Source organism: Moschus berezovskii, chromosome 2, assembly GCF_049115385.1.
Source record: "Moschus berezovskii isolate FMDL1 chromosome 2, NW_MosBer_1.0, whole genome shotgun sequence".
NCBI classification, from domain to species: Eukaryota; Metazoa; Chordata; class Mammalia; order Artiodactyla; family Moschidae; genus Moschus; species Moschus berezovskii.
Genome location: NC_142461.1, coordinates 130740627 through 130765462, shown reverse-complemented (window position 1 = coordinate 130765462; position 24836 = coordinate 130740627). Strand labels below are relative to the sequence as shown.

At 35.7% G+C, this 24836-nt stretch overlaps 1 protein-coding gene across 3 annotated transcripts in view; it reads left to right on the top strand.

The window, feature by feature from the left end:
* The window catches only part of CALCRL (calcitonin receptor like receptor), a 135772-nt gene that overhangs the window by 107758 nt on the left and 3178 nt on the right, over window positions 1-24836 (top strand). For all 3 annotated transcript variants that reach the window (XM_055397068.2, XM_088830756.1, XM_088830762.1), the window contains 6 exons: window positions 10200-10326; window positions 13382-13535; window positions 16510-16570; window positions 16654-16720; window positions 20958-21176; window positions 21333-21374. In XM_055397068.2, the coding sequence (XP_055253043.1) occupies window positions 10200-10326; window positions 13382-13535; window positions 16510-16570; window positions 16654-16720; window positions 20958-21176; window positions 21333-21374 (670 nt within the window). The remainder of the gene's footprint in view (window positions 1-10199; window positions 10327-13381; window positions 13536-16509; window positions 16571-16653; window positions 16721-20957; window positions 21177-21332; window positions 21375-24836) is intronic.

The following is a 24836-nucleotide window of genomic DNA, read 5'->3' as shown; positions in this document are numbered from 1 at the left end:
TCCATTTCCAAATTAATTAATTTAATCAATGTGCTGAAAAAACCTTCCTTCTCAAAATGAATGTGATGACAGGTGAAATATTCCTATTTAGTAATGTTAGTCTTGATTGGAAAGGTTTTTAAATATGTCCAGTGTAATTATATAATAAAAGCATTGCATTTCCACATTAGAGTATCAGATTTAAATAAGGACAAACTGTTACAAGAAGTAATGGATTTACTCTAACAAAAACCAATTCCTTTATAATGTAATTGCTAGTACTAGTTTATAGAGGAGTCCAAGTATGGAAATAGAAAGTAAATAACTGAATTAAAGAATTTGGACTTATTTTAAAGAGTAAATTTATTATTTAAACTACAACTATATATTAAAGATAACATATTTCAGTTGATATTTTTTATAAATATGAAACAATTTATAAGGGTATTTATAAAGTATATTCAAACATAATTACTATTTAAACATAAGTAAATTTTCATGGGAACAAAACGATAAGTTGTTCTAAGAATGCAAATGACCCGCTGCTTGGTACAAAAACTAGACCGTTATTTGAATGGATTAAAATTTCATAATTTGAAATAGAAGGCACATAAGTAGCATCTTTCTTCCCCAAGTCATAATATGATTTGCAATCTCGTTTGGCTCAGTGGTAATGAATCCTCCTGCCAATGGAGGAAATGCAGCTTCAATCCTGGGTCAGGAAGATCCCTTGAAGAAGGTAATGGCAACCCACTCCAGTATTCTGTCTGTGGAAAATCTCATGGACAGAGGAGCTTGGCAGGTTACAGTCCATGGGGTCACAAAGAGTCGGTTATGACTTAGTGACTAAACAACAACAAATCTCCTATTCTTGTAGACTTTCCTTGACAATATTCACTGATATGACTATATACAAGGAGAAAGCAAAGGAAACTCTTTCATCTATAGCATCTTCTTAGTAGTTAGGAAAAAACAAAACCCAAGAATGATTGGATATTACTTATCCAGTTAGCATTTACTAATGGAACATCAAGACGGAACATGAAAGTATGAGCTGCAGAATCAAAAAGTCATTTAGTAACTTATGCTCTTTGAATTTAATTTTACTAATTTTAATATGAAAAAAATAGTGTGGAGTTTTTCTTTGTGCTTTGTTCATATTTTCTGTCCTTTTTACTGCTCAAAAACCTTAAGCTTTAACTTTGTAAAACAACAACAAAAAAAGTTTGACTCAGGATGCCTTCTCTGTTTAGAATGTTTTTCTTGCCTATGTTCTCCAGTTTCAGTTCTATCTTAAGTATTTCCCTCACTCTGGCCATAGTCTTTATTGTTCAGTTGCCCCATCATGTCAGATTCTTTGTGACCCCCGGGACTGAAGCATGCCAGGTCTCCCTGTCCCTCACCATCTCCTGGAGTTTGCCCAAGTTCATGTTCATTGCATTGGTGATACCATACAGCCATCTCATCCCCTGAAGCCCTCTTCTCCTTCTGCCTTCAATCTTTCCCAGGATCAGGGACTTTTTCAATGAATTGTCTGTTTGCATCAGATGACAAAAATACTGAAGATTCAGCTTTAGCATCAGTCTTTCCAGTGAATATTCAGAGTTGATCTCCCTTAAGATTGATTGGTTTGATCTCCAAGCTGTCCAGGGGAGATTCAGGAGTTTTCTCCAGCACCCCAGTTCGAAGGCATCAATTCTTTGTCATTCTGCCTTCTTTACAGTTCAGCTCTCACAACCATACATGACCACTGGGAAGAAGCACTGCTGTAATAAAGCTAGTGGATGCAATGAAATTCCAGCAGAACTATTCAATCCGTAAAGGATGATGCCATCAAGGTTTTGCATTCATTATGTCAGCAAATCTGGAAGACCCAGCAGTGGCTACATGACTGGAAAAGGTCAATCCTCATCTTAGTTGCCAAGAAGCATAGTACCAAAGAATGTGCTAACCATCAGACAATCACACTCATCTCCCATGCTAGGAATGTCTTTAACTTCTGCAAACCCAGAGCTTCCAGATGTCCAAGCTTGGTTTAGAAAAGGAAGAGGAACTAGAAATCAAACTGCCAACATTCACTGAATTATAGACAAAGCAAGAGAATTTAAGAAAAACAATGATCTCTGTTTCATCGACTATACTAAACCCTTTGACTTTGTGGATCGTGACAAACTGTGGAAAACTCTTAGAGACATGGAAATACTGGACCATCTTACCAGTCTCCTGAGAAACCTGTATGCAAGTCAGGAAGCAAGAGTTAAAGCCCTGTATGGAACAACTGACTGGTTCAAGATGGAGAAAGGAGTACAACAGGACTGTCTGCTGTCACCTGTTTGGTTAACCTATACGCTCATCACATCATGAGAAATGCCAGGTTAGATGAGTTACAAGCTGGAATCAAGATAAGCAGGAGAAACACCAACAACCTCAGATATGTGGATGATACTACTTTAATGACAGAAAGCAAAGAGGAACTAAAGAGTCTCTTGATGAGGGTAAAGAAGGAAAGTGAAAGAGCCAGCTTAAGAATAAATATTAAAAAAACTAAAATCATGGCATCCGCCCCCATTACTGCATAGCAAACAGAATAGGAAAAGTGGAAGTGGTGACAGATTTCCTCTTCTTGGGCTCCAAAATCACTGCACATGGTGACTGCAGCCATGAAATCATAAGACGATTGCTTCTTGACAGGAAAGCTATGACACACCTAGATAGTGTGTTGAAAAGCAGACATTATACTGGAGGAGGGAATGGCGAACCGCCCCAGTATACTTGCTGTTAGAACCTTATGAACTGTATAAAAGGGCACAGTCTTTATCAATCTCATAACCCTATTTTAACTTCTAAAAAGCATATAACACTACCTAGAATTTTATTATGTAATGCAGATGGTGATTACAGCCATGAAATTATAAGATGCTTACTCCTTGGAAGCAAAGTTATGACCAACCTAGACAGCATATTAAAAAGCAGAGACATTACTTTGTCAACAAAGGTCAGTCTGGTCAAGGCTGTGGTTTTTCCAGTGGTCGTGTATGGATGTGAGAGTTGGACTATAAAAAAGCTGAGCACCGAAGAATTGATGCTTTTGAACTGTGGTGTTGGATAAGACTCTTTAGAGTCCCTTGTACTGCAAGGAGATCCAACCAGTCCATCCTAAAGGAGATCAGTCCTGGATGTTCATTGGAAGGACTGATGTTGAAGCTGAAACTCCAATACTTTGGCCACCTCATGAGAAGAACTGACACATTTAAAAAGATCCTGATGCTGGGAAAGATTGAGGGCAGGAGGAGAAGGGGACGACAAAGGATGAGATGGTTGGATGGCATCACTGACTCAATGGACATGGTTTTGGGTGGACTCGGGGATTTGGTGATGGACAGGGAGGCCTGGAGTGCTGCAGTTCATGGGGTCGCAAAGAGTCGGACACGACTGAATGACTGAACTGAACTGAATGTATGTATCCATTTAACCTCTGCTGTCCCATGAGTAACATGAGATCAGGATCTTGCTCTATACTGTTCACAAGTATTTCCCTGGTGATCCAGAAACAGTGCACAAATAAATATATTATCATGCATAAAAATAGTTATAAATAACTAAATGAATATTAAGAGACTCAATAGGATTGTGATCTGGAGCAACTTACCTCAGTTTTATTTAGGGATAATGATATTTTCAAGGGGTTGTTAAGTTAGATAATGAATGTAAAGTACTCATCTCTGTGGCTGGGTTATTGTAAAGGCTCCTATATTATGATGTCTGCTGTATTATGAGTTTTATCTCTAAAAGGATTGTTTTTGGTTCGATTTTTACTTTTGCAATTTTGTGGGTCTTTTTGTGTTTTGCTTGGTTTTTTTGTATTGTTTTGTTTTGAGGGGCAGGAGATTATGTAAGAATCACAGGCATTTACAAGGCCAGACTATTTCTTCTTTAATTCTCTGCCCACTAGGAGACCGGGAAGTCCACTTACACTGGGGCAGTTCAGAACAAATTATTTGGCCACATAAAATGAGCATGTCTATTCCTTATGCAGCCTGTACTTACATGTAACATTAAATGAATAATCTGAAAAGGCATGGGAGGAGGGCCCATGATGGAGAACTCTCTAGCAAGACTTCATCGGGCACCTTGGTTGAAACACTCTTGGACTCTTTCTAAATCTGGCCAAATGGATCACCAGAAGCCTCCAAAGAGAGTTAATGCTAGAGGTTATGTCTCAGTTCAGTTCAGTCAGTTCAGTTCAGTCGCTCAGTCGTGTTCGACTCTTTGTGACCCCATGAATCACAGCACGCCAGGCCTCCCTGTCCATCACCAACTCTCGGAGTTCACTCAAACTCATGTCCATCGAGTCGGTGATGCCATCCAGCCATCTCATTCTCTGTCGTCCCCTTCTCCTCCCACCCCCAATCCCTCCCAGCATCAGAGTCTTTTCCAGTGAGTCAACTCGTCGCATGAGGTGGCCAAATTATTGGAGTTTCAGCTTTAGCATCAGTCCTTCCACAAAACACCCAGGATTAATCTCATTTAGAATGGACTGGTTGGATCTCCTTGCAGTCAAAGGGACTCTCAAGAGTCTTCTCCAGCACCACACTTTGTGTCATATATAACCAAGTAATTCCATTGACTCAAGGTTCTGTATCCAGTAGACAAAAGGTAGCCATACTGCTTATTCTTTCCACATATTTATTGCTTTCTGCCTGTTGTTTTTGGCACTACTCTGATTGGCACAGGCTTTCCTTTCGGATACACGGTTTGTGTTTTCTTGCGGGAAAAGCTGAGCACTTGGAAAATTAAATTAGATAAATTAGCATAAAGAAGCCGTACACCATAGAGTGGGCGATCCTTCATTGCTTGTATTTCCTCCTTCCATGAATAGTTGTGCTCAGGATTAGCACTGAGTAAAGTAGTTTGGAAATTTCTATCTCATGTCAAAACCAAGAAAGCTGTGGTACATATACACAATGGACTATTACTCAGCCATTAAAAAGAATGCATCTGAATCGGTTCTAATGAGGTGGATGAAACTGGAGCCTATTATACAGAATGAAGTAAACCAGAAAGAAAAATACCAATACAGTATACTAACACATATATATGGAATTTAGAAAGATGGTAACAATAACCCTGTATGCAAGACAGCAAAAGAGACACAGATGTAAAGAACAGTCTTTTGGACTCTGTGGGAGAGGGCGAGGGTGGGATGATTTGGGAGAATGGCATTGAAACATATAAATTATCACATGTGAAATGAATCGCCAGTCCTTGTTTGATTCATGATACAGGATGGGCGGGGCTGGTGCACTGGGATGACCCAGAGGGATGGGATGGGGAGGGAGGTCAGAGGGGGCTTCAGAATGGGGAACATATGTACACCCGTGGTGGATTCATGTCAATGTATGGCAAAACCACTACAATATTGTAAAGTAAAATAAATAAATAAATAAAACTTAGATTTAAAAAAATAAACACACACACACACACGCACAAACCAAATGGAAAACAAAGGCAAGTATTTTGTTCATGCTGTGAAGAACTGTGACTACAGAGCAGCATGATACCCAGGGTCAGCATGGTAAGGAAAGTGGTAATTTGCAGACAATGCTGCTGCTGCTAAGTCACTTCAGTCGTGTCCGACTCTGTGCGACCCCATAGATGGTAGCCCACCAGGCTCCGCCTCTCTGGGATTCTCCAGGCAAGAACACTGGAGTGGGCTGCCATTTCTAGCAAGGATAAAATTCCTAAGGAAGAAAATTTAGGTTGCTTGACCCATTACCCTTTATCACCTGGAAATTATCTTTCTGATGCTAAATTCTTGTGTTTTTAATAAAAAGGTGACAATACACCATTTTATTGCATTACTTAAAACTTGGGTAGTTTTATGTTTCTTGCACAAAACGATGCTATTTTATTATTTGTGAGAGAAAACAATTAGAGAATTTAATTAAAATTAACCATCTGAAAACTATGTTAAAAATAATAGCTAACCTAACTTGGGATATTCACTATAGGTTAGATATTATACTAAGCACTGAACATGATCTAATTCACTTAACCTTCCAATCAACCCTATGTAGTACTATTGTTATCCTATATGATAGAAAAGGAAAAGAAACAGAAACAGATTATGGATTTTAAGTGACTTGTCCAAAGTCACACTTTCAGTAGGTGGCACAGTCCAGATTTAATCTCAGGTCAGGTTTCAAAACCCACTCTGACTTGATGTTACCCGCTTCTAGTTGATCCAAAAGAGAATTGAAAGGCATGGTTACATTACACATGGTGTATAATAGGTTTGTTGACACACTTACGCCAACTGCCTCTATAACTCTGCTTAGTGCATATTGTGCATATAACTTAGTGCATATAACTCTGTCAAAAGTGCATATTGAAATAGTATTCTAAAATAATTACATGTAGAGAATATGAAATGGAAACAATCCAGACCCACAAACCACATTTTCTATCCTGTGGTTATACTAGGATAACGTTTAAAGAAAGCAGACAGAGATTTTCATAAAACAATCTCTAAGCCTATAAAACAGTTTATATATATACAGAGACAGAGAGAGATAAAGAGAGTTAAATAATCACATTTAAAAATTTGGAATAGGTTATATTGGTTGCAGGTTAGCATTTGAAAAAGTACCCAACTATTTTAAGTATTCCATTTAAACAAGCCACTGTGTTTACCAAGTACGTATTTTGGTTTTTACTTTCAAGTTAATTTTATTTGGCCTAATGTATTTCTATGTATTAATGAATGATTTTGAAAGAAAACAGTACGCATCACTAGAAAAATGTGAACCATTTTTACCACTAGACTTTGATATAAATCATGTCAGATAGCATTTGTCTACATTTAAGTTGCACAGAACCTGGAGGAAGAAATAGAAGAAACCAAAGCTATAGGCTAATGTTGTGGATAGTAGGACATATTTTATACAAAACAAACTGAAAATGGTTTGGCAGTGGTTCACTATGTTACAACAACATAGAGAGTAAATGGAATATCAGGATTTCCACAGCAGAAGTATATAGTTTGAGTTATATATGGCAGGTTATCTATGTTGACCATATTAGCATACTTTTGTAAAACATTCAGAATAAGCTTTACGTGCCTATTGAAATGATTTCACGTGTCCTCTCAAGTATTTGTTTGGCTTTGATTTCAATAATTCATTTACAACAGAATTTCATTCTATCATTTCAATTTTTTTCCCATACTATGGTATTGTGCTTAGTCACTCAGTTGTGTCTGACACTTTGAGACACCATGGACTGTAGCCCACTAGGCTCCTGTGTCCATGGGATTCTCCAGGCAAGAATACTGGCATGGGTTGCCATGCGCTCCTCCAGCGGATCTTCCCAACATAGCGGTTGAAGCCATGTCTCCTGAGTCTCCTGAATTACAGATGAATTCTTTACTACTGAGCCATTGGGGAAGCCCCCTATGGCATTGTTTGGGTCTAGAGGGAAATGTGGTATATTCTTTTATCACATAGTAAAAGAATAAGAAACATTTTTTTGGTCCGTATTCACAATAATCACAAGAATAGATACCAGCAGCTCATTTTTAAATCTTTAATTTTCAAACTAGATTGAGATAGTAGAGTCATTAGAAAAGTGAGAATTCTCAGAGAAACAGAAATACAAACCATCATAGAGAAAAGAAGGAAGTTTAAATGAACACAAGAAAAATTAAATTTGTTTTCCAGCTAACTACAGTTGGCACTTTATTTTACTTACTTTCAATCTTTTCACATGTGAATGCTATAAATATCAACAGTTATAAATGCTGTTTGTTTTACGTTCCTCAGCTCATATCTTTCAGCTCCTACTTCTATCATGAATAGCTATTTTTGAAAACCTTTTTTAATGTTTGTTTTCATTCATTCCAATTTAGTTCTAAACAAATATTTCTTATGCTGTCTAAGCAAACCCTCCTACTCTTTGGGTCATAATTTGAAAACTATGAAATTTTGTTTATGTATATATATATGTCTTAACCAATGGACCTGGATAAAAGTGTGTTCAGCAGAAAAGGGCAAAACAACCCAGTTAAGGAAAACATTTTTTTCCCATGATGAGTTATCTAAATTCTGTTACTAAAAAAGGGCATGGGCATTTCATATTTGCATGGGTAAGCAGTCTTTCCCTAAATAATAGCTGGTATTCCATAGACACAGGGTAAATTCAAGACAGGCATTTAAAAATAAGACCATGTGGACAAATTCTTTGTGTTCATAATTTTCAACATAGAAGAGTTCTAAATTAAGAGAAGTAAACTACACATAATGTGCATAAATGATTTGAAAAGAATATTTTTGTTAGACTCTTCCTCATATTCATTAATTATCTTCACTCTCATTGAACACAAAACACTCATTATTGCTGTGGCATTTTATCAAGAATAGAGTCATCTTTGCCTCAGTGATGGCTTCACTGAAACAGCAGGACTCATGCTGCTCCTTTATTCAGAAACTTTCAGAGTGTTCTTCTCTTTAGAGTATCATTTTTACACTGTTTCTTGATCCCTGTCTGCTTCTCACTACTACCATGCATTGCAAAGTCAAGTCAAATTAAGGACTCTCTAATAAGCAAATACCGGCAGCTCTCAGCTGTTTCTGTTTTGATGGACTCCAGATGGACTCCACAGTTGTTGGTCTGTGACCGTCTCACACACAGCGATTGATTTGTGGGCCATCTTGTTCATGAAGCCTTTCAGAGAAATTTCCCTGAGAGCACTCACTTCTGTGAAAGGCATGCATTGAAATTCCATAAATCTTGATTTTGATTGGATTCACTTTCAAATCCTTTAAATTACTAGAGCTATACATAGGATCATAGACCTATAGCTGCAAGAGATTTCAGAGACAATATAGCTTAAACTTTGCATTTTAAAATATAGAAAACCTTGGCATCCCAGCCTAACTATAATATCCTGGGAACACAGTCTATTTAATATAAGGTGATAGTTAAAACCTTCTTAAAGTTTTCAAAGTAGAAGTCATTGGTTTGAGTTATATAGGGTGGATTACCTAGGTTGATCATCTTAATTGCATAATTGTGTAAAAACAAAAATGAGCTTTAAGTCTTTCTAATGAAATGATTTCTCATGTCTTCCTACATATATGTTCTGTTTTGATATTAAGTATTAAGTTTCTAGTGGAATCTTGTCTATTATTTTAAAACTTTACCCATAATAATTCTTCATAAAAGAGGTAGTACTTGAGATGGTCTTTGATCATAGGTAAGGCAGCCATATACAATCTTGTAGAGCAGATGTGGATTCAAGCTGAAGAGCAGCAGTACTTGTCATTAATGACATCTGCTCCTGAAATCTATTTCTGTATGAACTCCATCAAGCCAGTCTTTAAATTTTTTTTTTTTTACACATGAGAACTTGCAGTAAAAGGAGGTAATATTTTTATGTCTTACCTATGGCTAGACCAATTGAAAAAAAAATTCAATAAAGCTGAATGAATCTCATTGGTTGCTAAATCTATATTTTTATCAACTCGTTTCTTCTTTTTTTATTTTAAATTTATTTGTTTTAATTGGAGCTAATTACTTTACAATATTGTGCTGGTTTGGGGTTCAGGATGGAGGGACACATGTACACCCATGACTGATTCGTGTCGATGTATGGCAAAAACTCGTCTCTTCTAAATACAATGTTATTTTTCTCATGATTGATCTACATAATCACTGCTACCATACAGGAGGTATACAAACAGAACAACCATAGATAATCATAAAAAGACTATATAAATAGAACTGCCTATGTGGCATAATGAAAAGAGCCTTATCTATGTGAGAATTTGATGACAAATTCAAAGTTTCAAATTAATTAGCTGCATGATTTTTGATCAGTTATCTACACTGAATATGAGTTTCTACATCTTCAGAATGAATTAGAATATTAATCATGATGAGAGATTAAGGGAAGAAATTTATGTAGAGGCCTTGTACAAATTTCCTGTCCTTATGTGTGCCTACCTGTACTGTGTCTATGTTTTAAGCAATTATAGGCTTTCCCTAATTAAGATTTTAAGATGAGTAATTAAGATGAGTATATCTTGGGGAGAAAAAAATACTTCTTCCAAATTTGGAGCAGCTGCTATGAATTGTGAATGTATCTCATTTGAATGATTGTTAACACAAAATGTAGAAACATTTTATGATGTCAACGCACTTTGGTTTCTCTTGCCTTTTAGGAGCCTAAGTTGCCAAAGGATTACCTTGCACAAAAATTTGTTTTTCTCTTTCGTTTGTAATTCTATCATAACCATCATTCATCTCACTGCAGTGGCCAACAACCAGGCCTTAGTGGCCACAAATCCTGTAAGTAAAATAAGGTCTAAGTTCAAGGGTTAACGGGGAAGAAATAGGAGAGGTAGGGAGCAGGGGTTCATACACGTATATGTATAGGATTAAGTACTAACATCTGCATATTTTATGTCTGACACATAAAGAGTATGTATATGTAGCTATATTCCAATCGAGAAAGGTAAATATATCTCAATATTCCCCAAGTTATGAATATTTAACAGCAAAAGGAAAAATACTTTGTTTCAGTTATTGATATGTTATATGCTTTCACCTCGTTTTATGGTTAGAATCTTGCTGCTGGTGGGACATAACATTTACTCAATAAAATTTTAAAAAATCAACCAAAGCAACTAACTCTGTGTAGTTAGAAAAAGACAGGACATGAAAACGGAAAATGTAAATTATCTGCTTGATATCAGGCTGACTTCAAAGAGTTAATAAAACCAGGGGGAAAATGACTTATATGTGTACAATGTTGAATTTTACCAACATAAAATTTTTAAAGTACTCTACCCAATCCTAATAGCCTCAGCAAGCCATTATAAAGTGTTCCCTACTATCACTTTGGAAGCACAGGTTTTATGATAAGTATCAAAAGACATATAAAATAAGCACAGAAACTATCATAACATAAAAACTATTTCAAAACCATAACCTGACATTTACTTATATAAAGGTATATATTTTCTGCAAATGCTATGGGCATTTAAGCTATATTTACATTAAAATATCTGCATAAACATCAATCATAAATTTGACTTTTTAAATTGCCTGCTTTTATAATATTTGTGGCATCTATACTACAGTTTCGGGTGTAGATTTGTATGCATATGTATACACGCATACATAAAGTAGTTTTTATAGATTAAGTTATCTAGTTATTGAAATGAATGAAGGGAAGGAATTTTCACTCAGTGAGTCAATAACCAATCTTCTCATGTGTGTTTTATATGTGCTTTTAGGCTGACTTCCAAAATTCTAAAATCCCCTGCATTATTTGCACATGTGCATCTGGATTGCTTAATCTTGTATATGTTCCACTCTAAAGTCACTGGGTGAGGAAACACTGGAGTATAATTAGCAAAACAAAAAAACTGGTGAATATCCTGCCATTTTAGAGTGCATTTCTCTAGTGCAAGGAGATTTGGAGTTTTGTCATAAAGCTTCAGAGAAAGAGACTCTAAATATTATGCTTATATACAAGGATGCTCTGTTTAACACATAAGTTGCAAAATGTAATATAGTTACTTTAATATATTCTTGGAAAATTTATTATCTGTTTATAACACCAATGCTGTCATAAAAATGTTTTTCTGCAGCATACTTTTTATCAGAATAGTTTGTAGATTAATTTTTTAATGAAATCAGGAATTGGAAGCCCAATTGTATGTTCCCAATTGTGGGCTCATTCGTGACTGAATCTTTGTGACCCCATGGACTGTAGCCCGCCAAGCTCTTCTGTCCATGTGATATCCCAGGCAAGAATACTGGAGTGGGTTGTCATTTCTTTCACCAGGGGATCTTCCCAACCCAGGGATCAAACCCATGTCTCCTACATTGGCAGGCAGATTCTTTACCACTGAGCCACCTGGGAATTGTCCCAATTAGATATATATATCTAAAACTATACAAATAAAATTTTATATATGAAGCTTATTATTTCTATATATGTAGTTAAATAACTCAGCTTTATTTTTGAGAGAACATTTAATACAATGTGTTTGATATCATACATATTGCAGATGTATTTAATAAAAGAACAGTTTTTTAATTATCCTCAGTCAGGAGGTATAACATATGATCGAGAAAACAAAATTGTGTTCAGGGTGTAGCTTTGATTGATGTTGTATGAATATTAGCCAACCGTTTAACTTCTTCAATACTCAGTTTTTTACATGTGACTAGTGATATAAAGCATGCCTTGCAGAATTACTTTGGGGATTACATAAAATAATACACACAAAAATATTTTTAAGCCAGCTCAATACACAAATGTTATTACTAGTACTCTATGATAATCTAATATTTATTTTCTAGTGCATCTAATTTCCAGTTTTCCTTTCAGTGACAAAAGTTTCTTATTCTAAAAACAATGATAATACTTGAGTTTCAGTCTGAAAATCGGAGTTGATGGGAGTAACTGGCTGTGTATTTCTGGGAGAGTTTTAAAATTATTCCTCTTGTTGATTGAGTAAACAATATCTCTTACTCCTCTGTGCTTTCTTTATGCAATATTTAAACCTCTCTTCCTGTCTCTTTAAGATTAAAATATATATATATATATCAAAAGAAAGTGAAGACCTCAGGAAAAGAGAAAGGAAAAGCATAAGTTTTCCTTCTTTTACCTACATGAAATCCTCAAATCCTGTACTTAAATTAAAAAAAAAGAATGTGTTCATTAGATTATTATTTATAAGCTTATGCACTAGTAGCATGCAGGGCTTCCTCAAGTATTTGGCACTTTTCATGAATGCTTTTAAAATTATTAATATAATTATTACAAGTTTTCCAATAGAATTTAACAATCAAGAAGTTCATGATGACATAGTTAAAATAGACATAAAGTCATTCATGGGCAAACTTTTTTACTTGTAGTTACACAATAGCTAGAACAATATTAAGAAAATACACATCCACTAAATGTAGTAAATTTGGAATTTGCATATTTCCTGGGAGATGTATCATAGTCAGTGGCTAAACACTTTCAGGAGGCACCATTAGATACGAATGAAGACTGGCCTTGACAAATCTGAATCATTAGTTGGAAAAATTTGGTGTAGAGGAGAGAAAATTCTGTTTCTGTATAACTAATCTAAATTAGAATATCGCTTTACATGTTCATTTATAAACAACTAAATATTGATTGCTTTCTGGGAATCCCTTGGTGGTCCAGTGGTTAGGCCTGTGTTTCCACTGCTGGGACCCAGAATCCATCCCTGGTCAGGGACCTAAGATCCCCAAGGTGTGTGACACAGCTAAAAAACATACACATATACAAATATGTATATGTGTATGTGTGTATGTGTGTGTGTATAATGTATACATTACTTTCTTTTTTCCCTCATAGGTTAGTTGTAAAGTGTCCCAGTTCATTCATCTTTACCTGATGGGCTGTAACTACTTTTGGATGCTTTGTGAAGGCATTTACCTACACACGCTTGTCGTAGTGGCTGTATTTGCAGAGAAGCAGCACTTGATGTGGTATTATTTTCTTGGCTGGGGTAAGTGCCATTATGGATATCTACCGATTCATCTTTTTAAAAAGGATGCAGAGTTCCTCTGTAATAAAAATGTACTTATGATTAATCATTTTTAAAACAATATAAACTGATTGCTTATTGCTATAAATTAAAATATTTAAAGTACCACTGACTCACTGTTTTCAGTAACTACAGGACCATTAATGATACAGGTATTTTTTTTCTATTGAATATTCCAGTGTATGTTTTGGCTGAATATGTAGTGACTAAAACAATAGGATTATAAATTAAAGGATCTAGTCTTTGCAGTATTCTGAATTTCCTTTTTTCCCATGTACAAAATTAGGGCATTGGTCTTAACTAGCTTTGAACTTCTATTCTAAAAATGCTTGTTTTTTTTTAAATTTATTTTATTGGACGCAAATTACCTTACATTAATATATTGGTTGGTTTTGCCATACATTGACACGAATCCGCCCCGGGTGTACATGTGTTCCCTTTCTTGAACCCCCCTCCCACCTCCGTTTTCCTCATATCCTCCCTCCAGGTCATCCCCGTGCACCAGCCCCAAGCATCCTGTATCATGCGTCGAACCTGGACTGGTCACATATGATAATATACATGCTACAATGCCGTTCTCCCCAATCATCCCACCTTCACCCTCTCCCACAGAGTCCCAAAGACTGTTCTATATGCCTATGTCTCTTTTGCAGTCTCATATACAGGGTTCAGGTTACCATCTTTCTAAATTCCATATATATGCGTTAGTATACTGTATTGATGTTTTTCTTTCTGGCTTACTTCACTCTGTATAATTGGCTCCAGTTTCATCTACCTCATTAAAACTGATTCAAATGCATTCTTTTTGATGGCTGAAAAATACTCCATTGTGTATGTGTACCAAAGCTTTCTTATCCATTCATCTGCAGATGGACATCTAGGTTGCTTCCATGTCCTGGCTATTATAAACAGTGCTGCAATGAACATTGGAGTACATGTGTCTCTTTCAATTCTGGTTTCCTCGGTGTGTATGCCCAGGAGTGCGATTGCTGGATCATACGGCAGTTCTATTTCCAGTTTTCTGAGGAATCTCCACACTGTTCTCCATAGTGGCTGTACTAGTTTGCATTCCCACCAACAGTGTAAGAGGGTTCCCTTTCCTCCACACCCTCTCCAGCATTGATTGCAGGTAGACTTTTGGATAGCAGCCATTCTGAACGGTGTGAAATGGTATCTCATTGTGGTTTTGATTTGCATTTCTCTGATTATGAGGGATGTTGAGCATTTTTTCATGTGTTTGTTAGACATCTTTATGTCTTCTTTGAAGAAATATCTGTTTAGTTCTTTGGCCCATTTTTTAATTGGGTCACTTATTTTTCTGGAATTGAGCTGCAGGAGCTGCTTGTATAATTTGGAGATTAATCCTTTCTCAGTTGCTTCATTTGCTATTATTTTCTCCCATTCTGAAGGCTGTCTTATCACCTTGCTTAGAGTTTCCTTTGCTGTGCAGAAACTTTTGATTTTAATTAGGTCCCATTTGTTTCTTTCTGCTTTTGTTTCCAATATTCTGGGAGGTGGGTCTTGGAGGATCCTGCTGTGATTTATGTCGGAGAGTGTTTTGCCTACATTCTCCTCTAGGAGTTTGATAGAATCTGGTCTTACATTTAGCTCTCTAATCCATTTTGAGTTTATTTTGGTGTATGGTGTTAGGAAGTGTTCCAGTTTCATTCTTTTACAAGTGGCTGACCAATTTTCCCAGCACCACTTGTTAAAGAGACTGTCTTTTCTCCATTTTACATTCTTGCCTCCTTTGTCGAAGATAAGGTGTCCATAGGTGCGTGGATTTATATCTGGGCTTTCTGTTTTGTTTAAAAAAATTATCATTTTCAGAGTAGAGGATTCAGTAATTGAATTGACAGCCAAAAAAATCTTTTTCCACACAATCTGTCATGTTATTATTCATAAAGCAAAAAATAATACATTTTTAGCATATTTTTTAAATAACTGGAATAAAGAGAAACATCAAATGTTAAAAAGGAATGCAATAGAACTAGTTTCCAGAAACAAAACTGAAATTATATTTATATATCTATCTATTTATCCAATCAGATGATAGAAATAGAGATATAGAGGTACCATGAACACACCATCTTTATTTTTTTACTGAAATCAATTTTATTTCTATTGATTATTTGATATTATTGATAATAAAAATATCAAGTGAGTTCAATTTTTGCTCAGTTACCTCCATGTGTGTATGTGTGTGTGTTCAGTTGTATGCAACTCTTTGCAACCCCATGCACTGTAGCCCCCAGGCTCCTCTGTCCATGGGATTTCCCAGGCAAGAATATTGAAGTGAGTTGTCATTTCCTCCTCCAGGGGATCTTCCCAACCCAGGATCAAATCCTCATCTCTTGTGTCTCCTGCATTGGCAGGTGAATTCTTTACCACTGCACCACCTGGAAGCCCATGTATTGAGGCTGTTAGTATATCCAGATTACCTTTATAAAAGATATCTTCATTTTATCTTTGAAATATCTGATTTAGAATACTAAGAGCATGCAAAATTTCTGATATATAAACCATCTCTCTCTTTCTTTTCTTCTTCACAACTGATCAGTTGAGAAGTCAGTCTCAACTTCTTCCCACATCTGATTATTTACAAAATATTGGCCAATTCCATCTTACAGAAAATATGTGGATTCTGAATTTCTTCTAAGCTTCTGAGAATAGGCAGCACATTTATGAACTTAGGCTCTGGAGTCCACTGATTCAAAATGACTCAGAATAAACTATACACACACGTACTTGAAAATATAGATACCTAATACTTTATCAAATTTACTGTTCAACTAGACAGATAATACTTGATAAGAATATAATGGCCAGTTATTTTTGCTCCTAGACTATCTCTGAGTTTCAAGTTTCATGATATATTTTAGGGATTTCATCTATAGATAAAGTTGCCTATTCATTTTCTGTTTGACATTTACAGGATTTCCACTGATTCCTGCTTGTATTCACGCTGTTGCCAGAAGATTATATTACAATGATAAGTAAGACAATCTCTCTTTTTTATTTCAATTGGAAGTAAGTAGAATGAAAACATTCAACATAGTTTCCCTGCTTTTTTCCCTAGCTGCTGGATCAGTTCTGATACGCAACTTCTCTACATTATCCATGGTCCAATTTGTGCTGCTTTATTGGTATGTAATTAAAATGCTCCTTTTCCCATCATTGTTCCTAGCGCAACTTTATTTCCTGAAACATCCAGCCTATGGTATCCTTTAGGATTTCAATGGACATAGCATATTCACAGTGTTTGGTTGAAGAAGGTTTAAAGAAGGTGTTGGTTTTTTGAGGGTTTATTTTAAATAACTGGAGGGCTTATTTGAAGTGTTGGCAAAAAGAGTAAAGGAGCTAATTCACAAGGATGGTGAGGTAGCAGGGGCCAGCAGTGGGACGCTATTATCACGGCTAGACTGGACGAGAAGACAGGAGGACAGAACAGTGTTCCTGGGGTTGGGGGAGTGTGAGGAGGGCTGGCCCAGTAGGAAGTGTGGCCTTGGGTAGAGGAACACAGCTACTGCCAAAACCACAGCCTAACAGGGAAAAGGAGAAAGAAATACTCCAACTTCTCTCTCCGCCCATGCTCTGATCTCCTGGTTCCTCCCATTGGCCAAATGCAGCAAATGTCTGAGGGTAAGAAAGTCTGGTGATGAAGTGGTCCTTGGAGCTGCCTCAGAGCCTCCAGGGCACAACAGAGGAGGCGGAGGAGGGACCTAGTGAGTGTGGGTGGCAATCAAAATTCTAAATCAGAAGGTTCACACACAAACACAAATTCGCTCAGTCGTGTCTGACTCTTTGCGACCCCATAGGCTGTAAACTACCAGGCTCCTCTGTCCATGGGATTTTCCAGGCAATAGTACTGGAGTGGATTGCCATTTCCTTCTCCAAGGGATCTTCCCAACCCAGGGCTCGAACCCAGGTCTCCCGCATTGTAGACAGACGCTTTACCGTCTGAGCCACCAGGGAAGTTACAATCAGAAATTTAAGGAAATAATAAATGCACTTAACAAGTGAGAAATGTAACAGCAATTAGCACAGTTCTTGAAAGAGCTTGTCCACGTCAACGTTGGGAGGAAAGAGAACGTGGTGCCATTAGGATAAAATGTTACATAGGAATATAGCCCATCTAGCTACTCAATAAGAAAGGAAGTGAAAATTCACATTATGTACATAACCCTTTTTCTATTTTTTTCTGGCCCGACAAAAGATTAGGAGCCCTTTTTTTCTGCCAGGATAAAATGTTCTGCCTTTCTTTAAGCTCTAGGTCTTCTTACTGGGCAATTCCAAGGTCTTGGGAGGTGCTCTAGAGATTGTTTATATGGTCACATGTTTTTTGCACAATTTTTATAAATAAAATATTTCAACCACAATCAGTTTCTTTCCACTCAGACTTCCTCTGCCACATTTCCCCTTGAGCAGGGTGATAATAGAGTGGCTGCAACACTTTTGAGATCTTGCTAAGGGGAAATTAAGAGAGGATACATTTAATTTGTGCTTAGTGAGAAATGTTTAGCTCACTTCAGTGCATAGTTAAGTGACTGCTGGCTAATCTAGTAGGGGAGTACTTTCAGGAATGCTACTGCCACTGAGCTCAGGCTTCCTGCTGTGACCCTAGGTGGTATCATGGTGTGAAAAATGTCCCATTGTACCTGCCACCTATGTGAACTTTATGGGTGTTGGAGTTAATATGTTTCTTCTTTTTAACTTAATTAAATTTCTCTAAGATAGATGAGATTCAGATGTAATTCATCTGAACTTCACAATTCTTCCTCTATTTGTATTTAAAATAAGTGGAAGTATTTACAGAAATTCAGGAGGACATTCTCATTTCTAGTTTCACATTTTTAAATCAGACTTGCATTTTGGAGAAGCACTTTGCATTTAGAAGTTTTCTTATAATGGACATCTAAATTGCAACATTTGTACTGATTTTTGTAACTGTGATTTTTGCATATTAGGATTATAAAATATTCTAAATTTATAAACAGATAAAATGGCATTATACCTCTTCTTCTATGGGTTGGGAGTAATTTCCACTTAGTCAAAACTTTTAAAATAACAATGAATGCCCTGGGAGGGAATACAGTAGGATAGGTGGAATGGCAGCTGATGTGTTGATTCATCACATTTCATTTTTACACCTGTTGAAGTGGCTTATGTGGCTTTTGGCTTTAACAGAGACATTCCTATGTCTATAACCATGTTTCTTTTCATGGATGTGTTTCCATCAGGACTATAGTTAGCTGCTTATTTTTGAAGCATATGCTTCATTGAATTCTCTAAAAGAATAGTAATGGAATATTTTTATGCCCAGTTATTTTCATAATACATGCCTCAAATCAGCAAATGTATGTTATTTGTCCACTGCTTTCTATATTAGATGAGATACTATCATTATTTTTCCAATTAATAGAAGTATGTAATATATAAATTACATATTAGTATGCAGTTTGAAAATTTTAGATTATTAAATAAAGCACAGATGCTAAAAGTCAGGGTGAGAAAAAAGGAAAGAGTCAGCATATTAGAAAAAGAGCCCTAAGTGGCTTTTCTGGGGCTAATATCTGTAGTTCTATGGAAGGCATAAGAAATGGGCATAGAGGAAATAGACAAAATAACAGATATTGACATGGGTGAAGATAAGAAAGAAAGTATAATTCAGCCAAAGAGTGAGAGAGAGAGAAATATATTTCAGTAGAACTCTGCTCATTTCCTGAACACTATATTTTTGAAGTTTTAAGTCTCCCTTTCAAAGGGAACATTTTCTCTCAGGGAAAGTTGTTAATTCATAGGACTTTAAAATCACAGAAAGTAATTAACAGAAGGTTCTGTTGGGTGCCAAAATTTTTTTAACCCTAGGATGATCTAGGTTGAATATCAACTAGCTTAAGTATGTGATCCAGCCTCTTCATAAGGATGAAGAAGATTATAGTACTATAATGGGGAGTTGGGATGATTTTTGTTACACACACAGAAAAAAACACAGGAAGGAAAAACTAAAAATATGAAAATGGCTATTATGATATAATACATATTTGGATGGGCTTCCCAGGTGGCGCTAGGGGTAAAGAACCCACCTACCAATGCAGGAGACATAAGAGACACAGTTTTGATCCCTGGGTCAGGAAGATCCTCTGGAGGAAGACATTCCATTATTCTTCCCTGGAAAATTCCATGAACCAAGGAGCCTGGCGGGCTACAGTCCATGGGGCCGAAAAGAGTTAGACACAACTAAAGCAACTTAGCACACACACATATTTGGAAAGTACCTCGTTTGGACACTAATACAGAGTAGAGACTTAAAATAATTAGCTTTTGTTACAAACAATTGTTTCCTTTCTTTGGGATAAAAATATTCAAAGTTTTGGTTTTCTTAATCATAGCAGGATTTTAAAATATTGCATAAGAAAATAAACTAAGCAAAACAATCAGATGTTACTCAACTGAATGCGGTCCACAATAACACCACCATAATTTTATTTTTTAAGATATGTCCATTAAAATTGATGTACTTTTTAACTTAACATCTAAAGGAAACCAAAACAATACGTCAAAGATTTTAATATCTGCACCCCATGTTCATAGCAGCATTATCCACAATAGCTAAGACATGGAAACAACCTAAGAAGGATACACACACACACACACAAACACACACATTACTATTTAGCCACAATAATTGAGGAAATCCTGACAATGGAGACAACATGAATGAAACTTGAGGTCATTACACTAAGCGAACTAAGTTAGCTAGAGAAAGACAGATACTGCATGATCTCACTTGTATATGAAATCTAAACAAATAGACAAGCTCATAGGAAAAAAGAGATCATATTTGCAGGTGCCCTTAGGGGTTGGGGATGGAGGAATTGGATGAAGATGGTCAAAATGCACAAACTTCCAGATGTAAGATAAAGGGGAACAAGGAATGTAATGGACAACATGATGATTATTGTTATCACCATTGTATGATACACATGTAAACTGCTGAGAATAAACTGTAAGAGTTCTCAGCATAAGGAAATTCATATATTTATATATATACATACATACATTTTTGGTATCTATATGAGATGGTTGATATTAGCTTAATGTATTGTGGTTATCATTTCACAATATATGTGAGATTAAATCATTATGCTATCACCCTAAACTTAAATAGTGTCAGTTATGTGTCAGTAAAGCTGGAGAAAAAAATAAAAGAAAAATTCAACGGCAGAAATAAAAATTAATATTTGCTTAAATGCAAGTATTCTCTTCAACAGAACATATTCTTGTGTACTGAAAATATTCTAAGATTTATAAAATCAGTGATTCTTCAGTAAAGATTCTTAATATGAAATAATTTCCATATGCCATTTTGTTTTCTTTTAGGTGAATCTTTTTTTCCTATTAAATATTGTACGTGTTCTTATCACCAAGTTAAAAGTTACTCACCAAGCAGAATCTAATCTCTACATGAAAGCTGTGAGAGCTACGCTTATCCTGGTGCCATTACTTGGCATTGAATTTGTGCTGATTCCCTGGCGACCTGAAGGAAAGATTGCAGAAGAGATATATGATTACATCATAAACATCCTCATGCACTATCAGGTATGGTATTCTTGCATCAGGAAGGCACCTTGTGATGTTTCGATGTAAATTTACATATAGCCTTGACTTCATTTTTGACTACCTATACAGCAAATTGATTACCAAAAAATGTATCTTTTCTATTTGGAATCAGATAATTCTATTTTTCTTTTACAGGGTCTCTTGGTATCTACAATTTTCTGCTTCTTTAACGGAGAGGTATGGTGACTGATTTTATTCCTTTTATTATTTTGTGTTTGTAATCCATTTTTTTTCCTTTAAAAAAGAGAATTATAAATTCCCTGCTGCTACTGCTGCTAAGTTGCTTCCATCGTGTCAGACTCTGTGCAACCCCACAGATGTCAGCCCACCACGCTCCCCTGTCCCTGGGATTCTCCAGGCAAGAATACTGGAGTGGGTTGCCATTTCCTTCTCCAATGATAAATTCCCTAAGAATAAGTATTTCAAATTCCATTTCTGTCAGAAAAAAGAATCATAGAGGCTCTATGCAATTCTTCTTCCGAAAAGTTCAGGCCAAATTAGAGTTGAAGTTAGGGCTAATTCAGACTCACTTTAAAATATTCTGTCAATGACTTTTATTCATCTAATCTTTCAACTTACCTTTTGAGCTAATTCTACTAATTCTGGACTTGGTTCTAGGCGCAGTGTTAGACAATTCTTATTTTCATTGAACATACACTCTAATGGGAAATAAAATTGCCTCACTTTAATTTTCTCTCTTTCTCTGTTGGCCTTGTCCACAATGTGGTCTTTGGAAACATTTTTATTCGACATAGAAATGTTTTCTAAAAATTTAAACCCAGTTATGCACAGAAGAGTGGCAGCAGATTAGGAAACAGAGTACTCTAATTCATAACATGGCAATGTGTTCTGAGATATTTCAGTTTTATTCAAGGCTTTCCTAATTGGAAAGTTTCAGGCATTTAGAAATTGGTACCACATTTCTTATGCATGTGAATAGAACTATAGCTCAGTGGTTTGGGCTATACTGCTTTAGCTCTTTACATGTTTTTAATCTACTTCACAATGTTAACATGTTGGAGGATCTTGGCAAAATCCAACAAAGTTTAGAAGTTCAGACAACAAATGATAAGACTTACACACTTGTAACTGTGAAGCTTATCACAAAGCTTCAGACTGGCAATACATGGAACCAGTTAACATAACTTTATAAGAATCATTTCTATGCAACTAGTCAATGTCAGAAATCATGTACATGTCATGAAAAACTATAAAATATTTTTCTCTTGTTTATGTGATATTTTACTTTCTCTTAGCACATAAAATTCCATATTTTATTTCTTAATTTTAAAATATAGATTTTATTATGCATATATATTTATTTATAATGGTATATAGAAGTATCAAACGTATTTAAGTGGTCTCTTCACAATTCTTCTGCTGTGTAGAGGACAAGGGTGACATTTTCTGAAGTGAGTAGAGACAGAGAATGCCATTAAGAAGAATAGATACAGTGTTTGTTTTGATAGTAAAATTCAAATAGTATTTATTGTGTAACTATAAATTTATTATTATATAAACTGAATTAGACAATCCAATTTCTGCCTATATAAGATTTTACAATTAAATATAGATAAGAAAGCTACAATATGACATAAAGCATGTATGAACTAAGAAAGATATACCTTTGCATCTGCAGGAACAAATTTTATTTTTATAAAGGACATTTTTTTAAATGTACAAATCATAATCATCAGTGAAAATATTTAGCGATGGAAGGCAGTGTAGAATAAAGGCACTAACACAATAATGCATTTAAACCCAAAGATGCCACTTTGCTCCTGGCTATAACATCATGGGAAATACTCTGAACCCCAAGGAGTCCCAGCGTGTACTTCTATTCAAAAGATATAAAAGCAAGTTCCTTACACAAATCTCAGAGGGATTAATGTAAACTAGGAATATAAAGTTTTTAGCACCATGCTCCAACCTCAGTAGATAGTACATTAAAGATTCATTATCAGGTTTGTCAAGTCACTCATTTACAAAAATATATGTATAAAGGGGTACATACATACTCATATTGGAATCAAATCTCAAATTGACCCTTATATTTAAAAAGAGTGCTCAGGAAATATTAAACTAATGCCTGGCACTCTTACTGCACTTTATCCACATAAACAATAGAGACACGGGTCTTGATATTTTGCCATGTCCTAAAATTGAGAAAATTTTGGCATTAGAAAATTATAATAATATAAAATTTTTGAGCCAAGATGTTACCAAATCCTTTAGCTCCCCACAACATCTCCAATATCTGTCCCCCTTTCTTCATCTCTAGATATAATACCTGCTTGTGTATGATTCATTTCTCATCTTAAGAAATACTATAACCCTTCTTTTTTCGTCTCTTTGCCTCTAATTTTTCCCATTCTCATAACGCAAAGACATGCTGTCAAATTCATTTTGTGTGGTTCCAACTATGTCATGTACTTCTTAAAATCATTTGCTCAGGCTTAATTTCCTTCTTGCTGTCCACATTAGGTCAAACAGCTTGTCTTTGTCTTAATATCTCTATTTACTTTTTTATTCTAACATTTTATTTGTATTTCTCAGCCAAAATATTCTTATTTGCATTTGTCACTAGTTAAATAACTGTGGTTTGACAAGTCCTCAGGTTGCTTTCATCTCAAGTCCATTCAATCAAAAAAATGTGCACCGTTAGCATAAACTAGGGGCTCTGGTCATTGGAAGGGCCCTCATCAGACATGGAAATGTACAGATGTTGGAGTTGTGTTTGAATATTCTTGTTTATGCTTACTGACTCAATATAAAGAAAATTATCTGTGTCTTATGTTAAATTAACACTAGTAGTAAAAAAAACACACCTGCCAATGCAGGAGACATAAGAGACCCAGGTTCGATCCCTGTGTCTGGGAAGATCCCCTGGAGAAGGGCATGGCCACCCACTCCAGTATTCTTGCCTGGAGAATTCCATGGACAGAAGAGCCTGGAGGGCTACGGTCTGTACAGTCACAAAGAGCCAGACACAACTGAAGCGACTTAGCACATACGCCCAAAGTCACTGTATATGGCCTACCTAGTTCTGATCTTTAGCACCAAACAGAAGGAAGAATAATTAAACTCAAATTTAGAAGAGCAGGACCTAAATACAAAAAACGTGGAGTGATGAGATTCCTAGTTTTTTTTCACAATGCTCATCCCATTTGTAATTTTCTGTTCAACATGTTCTTCCCTCTGGGTGGAAAGCTACATGAGGATTAAAAACTCTGTTCTTCTTTATTTTTTCTCCCAGAATGTAGCTATTAAGCTACATATCTGTCATATGGTAATCACTTAGTAAAAGTGAGTGCTACTGATGTTGATGATGATGATTTATTATATTTCCTGTATCCCTAACTTCTTTTTCTTTTATCTCTTTTCTCTTCACCAATTATCTCATTCTTTTAATAAAATGTTGATGCAGAACTAAATGTTGCTCATGCCAGCTTGTGAGAATGCAGATTAAGTACTTAACAGCTAGACATTCATGTGCATTTTAGCTTCAAAGAGCATAGAAAGTAAAATATGAATTTTTCTGTAGTCTGTACTAAAGAACGAACTAACTATAATCATTTCCTAATATAAAGATGGTTTACTCAATTTCATATTTTAATTAAGAAAAGAAAGCAATATTAT